Genomic DNA, 9731 nt, shown 5'->3' on the forward strand with positions numbered 1-9731 from the left:
TTTCGGGTTATCGAAAAGTTTGATCCTAGAATTGCATTTGTGGAAGTTGTGGCAGAACAATCAATGCTCCAAAAATGCTACTTTCAAACACATTTTGGAGCTTTTTTTTGTGCCCGACTTTCACAAATGTGAATTCATGATGAAACTTTGTAAGCATTTCAAACATTTTTAATGTTTGCCACCAAATAAACCAGATTTTTTAAATGTTACTGTTCATATCAGGAAAATTTGAACTCGAGCTTACTTTCATGATCTAACAAGGTAAGCTTTCTACTAGCCTAGCCTTATTTGTTTAATCCACAAATCATAAAAATTAGATCAATTATATAACATATAATAATATCTCAAAAGATACAGAAGAACATCTTGACCATCCCCCCACCAAAGTCCACGGGATAAAAGACAACAAATGCAAAGTTGCACACCCTGCTACCTTTTCTCTCGTCTCTCTCTCTCCTCTCCCCTCCTAGAAAGAGAGGAAAACTCTCTATCTCTCTCTCTCTCTGTAGAGTACTAACCTATTGCATAGTCTACTGGTGGAAGGGAACACCTGTAGTGTGTGCGCGTGTTGCAGATGATCGATCATGTCCCTCTGTCACGGAAGCCGCTGGGGCAGCAGCAAGCTCAGAAGATGCCGCGGCCACCTCCGCCTCCGCGCTGCTATTAAGCCGCCCGAGCCATGCGCTGCGCCCACCGCCTGCTACTGCTGCTGACGCCATGCTCGACCCGCCCGAGCCCGACGACGACGCCGCCCAACCGCCGCGCGCACCGGTCGCCGCCGCCTCGCCGAGAGGGCTCGTCCTCGCGTGCGCCGACCTGCTGCACCGCGGGGACCTCGACGGGGCACGGCGCGCCGCGGGCGCCGCGCTCTCCGGTGCCGACCCCCGGGGAGACGCGGCCGACCGCCTCGCGCACCACTTCGCGCGCGCGCTCGCGCTACGGGCCGACGAGGGACGAAGTAGCGTTGGCCCGCCAGCGGCCGTGGGCGTGGGCGTGGCGCCGGCGTCGTCCGCGGCGCACCTGGCGTACAACAAGATCGCGCCGTTCCTGCGCTTCGCGCACCTGACGGCCAACCAGGCGATCCTGGAGGCCGCCGCCGGCGCGCGGCGCGTGCACATCGTGGACCTCGACGCCGCGCACGGCGTGCAGTGGCCCCCGCTCCTTCAAGCCATATGCGACCGCGCTGACGCCGCCGTCGGCCCGCCCGAGGTCAGGATCACCGGCGCCGGCCCTGACCTCGATGTGCTCCTTCGCACCGGCGACCGCCTCCGCGCCTTCGCCAGCTCCCTCAACCTCCCATTCCGCTTCCACCCGCTGCTCCTTCCCTGCACGGCTCAGCTTGCCGCCGACCGGGCCGCCTGCCTTGAGCTGCACCCGGACGAGACTCTGGCCGTCAACTGCGTGCTATTCCTCCACAGGCTCTCCGGCGACGGTGAGCTCACCGCATTCTTGAGGTGGGTCCGTTCGATGAACCCCGCCGTGGTGACCATCGCCGAGAGGCAAGGCGAAGCCGGCCGAGGAGAGGACGACGACGACTTACCGCGGCGGGTGGCCGCGGCGATGGACTTCTACTCGGCGGTGTTCGACGCGCTGGAGGCCACGGTGCCGCCGGGCAGCGCGGAACGGCTGGCGGTGGAGCAGGAGATCCTCGGCACGGAGATCGACGCGGTGGTGGCTGGCCCCGGCAGCGGCGGTGGGCGGCCCCGCAGCTTCGAAGCGTGGACGGCCGCCGCGCGCGCCGCGGGGCTTTCTCCGTGGCCGGCCAGCACGTTCGCGGTGTCGCAGGCGCGGCTACTGCTGCGCCTGCACTACCCGTCGGAGGGGTATGCGGCGGAGGAGGCCGGCGGCGCGTGCTTCCTCGGCTGGCAGACGCGGACGCTCATGTCGGTCTCTTCGTGGCACTAGCAATGCAAGTGATCTATCCATGGTGTTGGACCTCTCGCGTGCTCCATTGATGGATTCTTGCTCCCAAGCTAGCTACTGCATCGCATTGCCGCAATGAAGTATATGGAACCCGATCGAGCAAGTTGGAGGCCGGCAGCAAGAAGATCGGTGCTTGATCTTGCGGCTGCTCAAATGGCTTCGGTGAGGTTTGGGAGGGAACTGAGAATGGGGATGTGTATGCATGCAAGGACCAGTGGAGAAGAGAAGGGGATGTCGACGAAGGCGAAGACGAATTGAAGAAGAGGAGGTTGTGCATGATCGGTGGACGCGTTGCATGGGAACTGGAGAGGGCGCCAATCGCCATTGGGAGATCTGGGAGAGGATCTTTTGGCACTCGACCTGGTAAACCTTCTACCACCACTAACTAATACTTTCAGTTATTTCTTCTTTGCTTTACATCTTCATCTATCTTTATTTACTTCCACTTTGTTGTTTGTTCAACCTCCCCTCTCCAATCCATATTGGTGGAGTTGCTATAGATTGCTAATTACTACTTAAAATATGTTCTAGAGTGGATGGTGTTTCCGAATTTGTACCGTCTCCGGTGTGCAGATTTGACCACTATTTTTGTATGAATGTTGAAGTATAGATCATTTTTTAAATATCGTGAAACTATTTTTCATAAAAAATCCAATGGCACAATTTTTATCAAAAAACTCTTTATTTTTTCATATTAATTAATTTGTGATTGAAGATATATAAGTTTGTCTCCGCACTTCCTAGGACGCCATGTACTTTGAATTTTAAAAGGACGTGTTATGACAGTTTTGATGCATATCTGGATTAATTTCTCGCTTTTGTGATGCTACTAACTAAAGAGAAATGCATGGCCCTGTCTTTACAAAAACAATTAGGTCTAGCTACACACAATTGATCTGTTCAACATCAAGCAATAGAGGATCTTGTGGATTGAGTTCATTTTTTAAATTTATCCCTGCATTTCACTTGCTCCCCTTGGTGTTTTTTTGTTATAACTAATCATGCTTTGGCCGCCACTAACCATAAACTAATCATGCTTGGGTAGCCTTCCCTTTTTAGTGTACTTATTAGAGGTAATGATCAGACTCTTGTGTGCTGTGAAAGGCCGGTACATTAGTAACCCATTAATTAATTGTAGTATTATGCATGAAGGTACCACTATGTATAGCTGGCTAGTACTTCTCTAATACGCGCACTGCTGCGGTAAAGCTAAAGAAATAAATAAAATATCAAGTGAGTTTTTTCTGATACAAAACCGCAGTAGAGGTCGCCATTCTGTTGAACGAAAACCTAAATGTGCGGTTTACTGAAAGAAAATATCAAATGTGTTTTTTCTGATAAAAACCCGCAGTAGTGGTTGCCATTCTGTTCAATGAAAACTTAAAGGTGCGGTTTACTAAATACTGATAGTTTACAGTTATATGTACGTACAATTTTGTGAAACTAGTTTGAAACAAGAAGAAAATGTAGTACGTGTCTCCTAGTACGTTCTGCCCAAGGAGAAGGTTTGTAGACCTAGTTCAAGAGATATGCTGGTAAGCTGTCCCACAGGAAGCATATGGAAAATGGCATCATGCATGATCCCCATGCATCAACGCATGCCATTCCCAGTTCCTGGACCCCTGTCCCCTCAAAACAAAATTATGGGATTTCTCAACACCGGCACCCTTTTTAGATGGCAAAAACATATCCTTAAACCTCTCTTGTTGAGTTGCCTCCTGGATATGTGAGCATGTATCATTTTCCTTTGGGACATATGGACCCATATGTCTACCCCCTCGCTCTCTAGCCTGATTGCATTGGGATCTTAGCATGCATGCCTTCTTAATTGGTTCCTTAAAAAGAGCCATGCCATGCACTCATGCTGCTCAGCTCTTGCGTTGGCGAATTGGCTCATTTCTCTGGCATCACGGCCAGTTGAATGAAGAGGAAGGGCCAAAAAGGTGTAGTTCTCCCTAAACTATAACTAGTCACACTAAAGAACTTTCTGAATAGAAAGAGAGTTATAGTTTAGTAGACCATGCTAATTAATTTGAAGTATAGAGCATATGATGGGAAATCGAAAACACATACTAAAGTATTGTAGTTGTCCTAGATTAAATTTCAGTGTGTTAAACTTATCCTTAATTAACCATGATTTCTTTCATATCTTTGACTCTCCTCTAATGTTTGCGAGTAATCCTTACTAGCAAATTTAATGTTGTTTTTTTTGCGGGGAAAGCAAATCTAATGTTTGACCATCTTTTTTTTGCGTGTGGTTATAACAGTAATTGTAGAATATTTTCTAACCTGGAGTAATCCTTACTAGCAAATCTAGTAATTGGGAATATATTCAGTTTATATTTTTTATACTTTTACAAATCTATGTTCTCAACATTCAGTCATCACTTTAGTATTTGAATTTGTAGCATGACTCATGATGATAAGTCATCACCATCTCTTTAGAGACGAGTTATCGGTATCATATATCTCAATCATGAGTCAAATTTTATATTGACACCCAAAATATAAAGGGGAGAACAGAATCAGTGTTGATTGCGGTCTTTCGTCGGGATCACTTTTAGTTGCTTTTAGTACATCAGCAGCCTAGCTTTTTAACCTAACCATAACTGAATACTACCTGAATGCCATCTTGTTCCTTTATATTTGTTCATTTGTCCAAATATGTCAGTCTAATGCATTACCTAATGCTTCAGCCCGGTGCACTAGACATCATTTCATCCTGTGCATTCATCTTGTTGCATCACCTATATGTTTATCTTCTTCTGTATGTACATATATTCCACTCATTCAGTGACTATTAGTTAGGTATGTGACATAGAAATGGTAATAGTGGACACTTCATCAAAAGAATCATGATGTTTGGATTTAGCAGACATTTCATAAATGTGTCTGACTATCCTTTCACTGTTCACATTCATTGATTTTTCTCCTAAATAATTTGTTTGAATCATTGAAATTTCACTTGAACCTCATGGAAATTAACCGTTTTCTACTGAAGTTCCAGCATTCCAAATGGATCATTGTTTGTTTATTCATATTACTTGTTAATGCCTAGTAGACATACCCCCTCTACAGTGTGCATTTTCGACCGTTATATATCGTATGAATATGTTAATATTGAACTATATAATCATGATGTTATGAAAACTATTTTTTCATGAGACATAAGTATAATTTATCACTTGACCAATATCCAAACAGTGAATTACATATTGATAGGTGCCAATGTTAAAGAAGTTTTCAGTTAAGCTTGACGGTATACGTGCGCTTCTAAAGGATGAATTGCTACAAATTAGTTTTGCAGGCAGAAGTGCAGAATTTTGTTGGGCTCCCGAGCCATTCTTACTGGCAAGAGAAGAGAACCATGCATGCATGATCAGTTCATACCTGGTTAATATTGAAGCCCAAAGTTAACAAGGCTCCATCGACCGTTTGTGCATACGCTGGCCAAGCTAGGCACTGATGTTGTCAACACCTTTCGTAATTAAGAGGAGCCAATTCTTAATTTGGTTTTTGTTGGTACTATGGGATTGAATCATACGTAGATTGCATCGATTAGGGAATTGGTTCGATAGCTCATGGTTTTGATCTGGGCTGTATATTTTTATAGTAGCATGTCAGACAATAGTCAGTTGCTAAGACTACCAACAGATTACAAGATACTAACTTGTACAACAAGATTATTAGCGTAATTCGGTAGGATTCTAACAGTCTTAGGCTGTGTTCGGTAGCCCTCCACTCCTCCATTCAGGAACGGAGCGGGTGGAGTACCATATTAGCAGCTCCTCAAATTAACACTGCATGTTGCTCCGCTCCGGAGCGGAGTTGGAGAGCGGGAGGGAGTCCGAACAGGCCCTTACTAACTCTTAACTGGTTTTACGGCCCCCCTTCACTTACAACTTTACATAGACTAAGTTGAGATTGAACCTTTATTTTTTGCGGAAAAGTTGAGATTGAACCTTAATCTGTTAGACACATCAACCGGCAATGCCCTGATGAATATATCTGCCAACTGGTCCTTGGATGGAGCGAGTTGTATTTCCAATGCCTTCTTGTTAGAATAAATCCGAGGCATACCGTCGATCATCCGAGGACCAAGCAATCACACGAGCACGACATCAAGATTTGTTAATGAGGTTCACCGATATGGCTACATCCTCGGGGCCTGACTACGGGCGCTCCTTCCCGTGACACCGCTACAATACCGCACCCGGTCGCCCTGGACACCGGCACATGCCGCCGGCTTCCCCTGCGTTCCGATGCTATTATGTTAGCATAGGTTACATCGTGTGTCTACCCCCGCTATATATGAGAGGCGTAGGATACAAGTGTCCTACTAGGATACGACTCCATATCCTATGTAAACACAATACAACTACAAGTCCAATTATAACCTACCTTGTACACTATATTCGACACAACTCTAACAAACTCCACCTTGGCGAATATTCTCCACCACCATGAATTCGTTAATGCGTCAAACTTCCATGTACATTGGACTTGAGCTTATCCCGTGAGTACGGCTGCTACTCCAAAGACTTCATGTGACTCCACCTGCAACTTGTAGTCCCTTCTTTTCTTGACCACAGGCAACACTCGAACAAAATTAAGTTCCTTGTTATTCTAGCTTGTGCTCCCAACTTTCAGAGTATCCGTCCAACGCCATCACACACCGATCCTGCATGAAAGTGAACAACTCACATACTGGGTGTCACACATAAGAGTTACCTGAACTCAACATCACCGCCCCTTTCTTGACCGCCTGTCTGAAACATGAAGGAATTTCACCGTTGCTTTTAGTCACCCCGAGTCAAATTCGCAGTTGTCTCACCACATGTATGACCACCAGAGCCCTGGCCCGTCTCCATGTCCCGTGCTAACTGCATGCCTCGCCGATATTACCGTGTCAAGCCTCCGCCGTCCCGGTCGAGTCTCGAGGGTCGTAAAACCACACCACTCAACCCCCACTGCAGAGTACCATCGATCATCACCGACCGATGACGAGTTTCACGCTTCCATCAGAACAATGGGCTCCAGTCCGAACTGCATGTCACTCGCTTTTCCTCCTTGCTGAATAGGCTTCGATTTCCTGGATCCTTACATCGTAGCCCCTCAATCCAGTTCTACCTTCAACATGACTCCATGGTAGATGATCAGTCCACCCCTGCGCCTCATCGACTTCAAGCTCCGTGTATACACCACCTTGAATCAATCCCGCGTCATAGTCTTGTCGAAGCCACACAAACCTCGGGCTTGTGACACGTGTTTCCACGCCAGAAGTCGGTCACCATCAGCATCATGCTCCTATGTCGCTGCCGCCGATCCCACCACCGTCTTCTGTACTGACCGACTCGCGTCGATCCCGTCAGACTGTCCAGTCCAACCCAGCCGAACTTGTCCGGCTACATGACACGCTCTAGGCTCTCAAATCTTCTTCCGTGAATTTCCATCCATCACATAGTATTTCCATCTTAGCTGACTTGGCTTCCCGCAATGCCTTCAAGCATCCCTGTTGTTCCAATAAATCTTTCACACTTGTCTGTCATAACCCAAGGTTTTCTGTCTCGTTGAACTTCTTCACCTCAAACCTAATACCCGTTGGCACCATGTTTCTTTGTACGACTGACCCTGCGAAAAATTATCCGAGCTTTCTTCTCACACAATGCCCAAGTACACGAGGTTGTACTACTAGCAAATTCCAACCAAAACTTATTTGGCCTTCACGTGATGGCTCGGCTCCTTGCACAAAACCCCGATGCTAGCTTTGCTTTGCCTTGTCCTAAGCCTTCCCGATGGACTCGTATCATGTATCAATGGATTTCCTCTTTCCGGCGATTGATGCCTGCCTATCTCTGTGTCACGTGGAGACTCGGTCTCCCTTTTGGTCCAAACAAATCCCGTGTCCGGCTCCTGCCGCTCATGGAACTCTCCACACATGCAACGTGCACGCTCCACACGCCGTTGCCTCAGAAGAATCCTGTCGCTGCACGCTGCATGACGCCGCTGCCGTTGTGTTCCCTTGATCGCCACGTCTCCTGCCCACTCGCCGAGACCGAATCGATCTGGGACGCCTCGATGCTTACGGCCGCCTGCTGCTTCGATTGCTATTACGCCGTCCGAACAGATCTCGTTGCCTCCGTTCCGATCCGATCGGTTTCAACTTCACAACCGTGATCTTTCGGCTTCGCTTCCTCTAAATCAACAATCCAGCAACCTCCAATCAACCTAGCTCTGATACCATTGATTAGAATAAATCTGAGGCATACCGTCGATCATCCGAGGACCAAGCAATCACACGAGCATGACACCGAGATTTGTTAACAAGGTTCACCGATATGGCTACATCCTCGGGGCCTGACTACGGGCGCTCCTCCCTGTGATACCGCTACAATACCGCACCCGGTCGCCCTGGACACCGGCACATGCCGCCGGCTTCCCCTGCGTTCCGGTGCTATTATGTTGGCATAGGTTACATCGTATGTCTACACCCGCTATATATGAGAGGCGTAGGATACAAGTGTCCTACTAGGACACGACCCCATATCCTATGTAAACACAATACAACTACAAGTCCAATTGTAACCTACCTTGTACACTATATTCGACACAACTCTAATACTTCTTAGCAACACACTCATTTTAAAAATGGAAATCAACCTGCTTAGTCCTTGCATGGAATACCGGATTAGCCGACAAGTACATTGTTACTGAAATTATCAGACCATAAAGTTGGAGCTATTTTTTAGGGGAAAAAATGACTTTCATTCAATAATAACATAGTTTTGAGTACAATCTTCATCAATTAGCCGCAGAGTGCGGAGGGAAATCAGTATCCCATAGCATCTCCACCCTCGTAATCCAAAGTGTAGGGGATAGTATCCTGTAGCATGTCCACCAACCCAAAATGTAGGGAATCGCAACAGTCTTTGTTGAAAAGTATTTTAACCCTAATTTATATTTGACACCATGGGAGCCAAAGAATATTTTTAGGATTTAGCAGCTGAGTCGTCTATTTAGCCACACCAGAAACAACACTTGCTTGAGAAAATTTATTAGTAGGCAGTGCGATGAAGTGATTGTTGTGTGATTTGCAAAAAAAGTAAACAAAAACAGTAATATGCATCTGTTGCCAAGTACAAAGTGTCTTAGAGAGAGCAACAATTATGAAAATGTAGGCATGACGATGGATAAAAGGGATGTTGCATGTATGGAATTAATCATATAATAGTATAAACCACATGGTTGGGATGTATGAATGCTTAAGATGAAGTGTAGTAGATTTTCTGCATACCTCCATTGATGTTGTTCATATGTGGATTACATTTTGTCCCTCCATTCACCTCAGGTTCTTATGTTCGATGCAGATCGACAATGGTGCTTGGGAGAACTCCTCCAAGCGCTAGGAGGTTGTGACCGACAAGAAGGGCAAGGAGGTGGTGGAGCTCGGCAGCGCTCCCAAGAGGCCAAAGAACTAGACCATTTCTATGAGGCCCAAGCCACTTCTACATGATCATCCTGGCACCCAAGTTGGAGTGTCTGCCAATGGCAATCGAGTTCACCAAAGCACTTAACCATCGTCCCAGAGGAATTTGTGCTAATGACAAAGACCGGTTATGCTTGGAGGGTGACGGTCCGGATGATCAACGGCAGGCTCACCCTTGATAAGGGTTGGGCCCCCTTCACCGTTGATCACTAGAGCAGGATCGGTACCTCGTCACCTTTAAGCTGGCAACTCCCAACACTCTGAAGGTGATAGTTTTCAACGACGGCGGTGTTGATGTGGTGACCAAGTGCAAGAGGCACGA

The 9731-nt window shown here is 47.0% G+C and overlaps 1 protein-coding gene across 2 annotated transcripts; it reads left to right on the forward strand.

The window, feature by feature from the left end:
- The first annotated feature begins 444 nt into the window (after positions 1–444).
- On the forward strand, positions 445–5778 carry LOC119322141 (protein MONOCULM 1-like). Of its 2 annotated transcripts, none has more exons than XM_037595640.1 (2): positions 445–2286; positions 5223–5778. In XM_037595640.1, exon 1 carries the CDS (start codon positions 718–720, stop codon positions 1903–1905), a length of 1188 nt encoding a protein of 395 aa, XP_037451537.1. In that variant the 5' UTR covers positions 445–717; the 3' UTR covers positions 1906–2286; positions 5223–5778. The 2 variants fall into 2 exon arrangements, with proteins under 2 accessions (XP_037451537.1, XP_037451538.1); XM_037595641.1 differs by having other exon boundaries at positions 5231–5778.
- The last annotated feature ends 3953 nt before the right edge of the window (positions 5779–9731 follow it).

The sequence above is a fragment of the Triticum dicoccoides genome, chromosome 6B, assembly GCF_002162155.2.
Source record: "Triticum dicoccoides isolate Atlit2015 ecotype Zavitan chromosome 6B, WEW_v2.0, whole genome shotgun sequence".
Lineage (NCBI taxonomy): Eukaryota > Viridiplantae > Streptophyta > Magnoliopsida > Poales > Poaceae > Triticum > Triticum dicoccoides.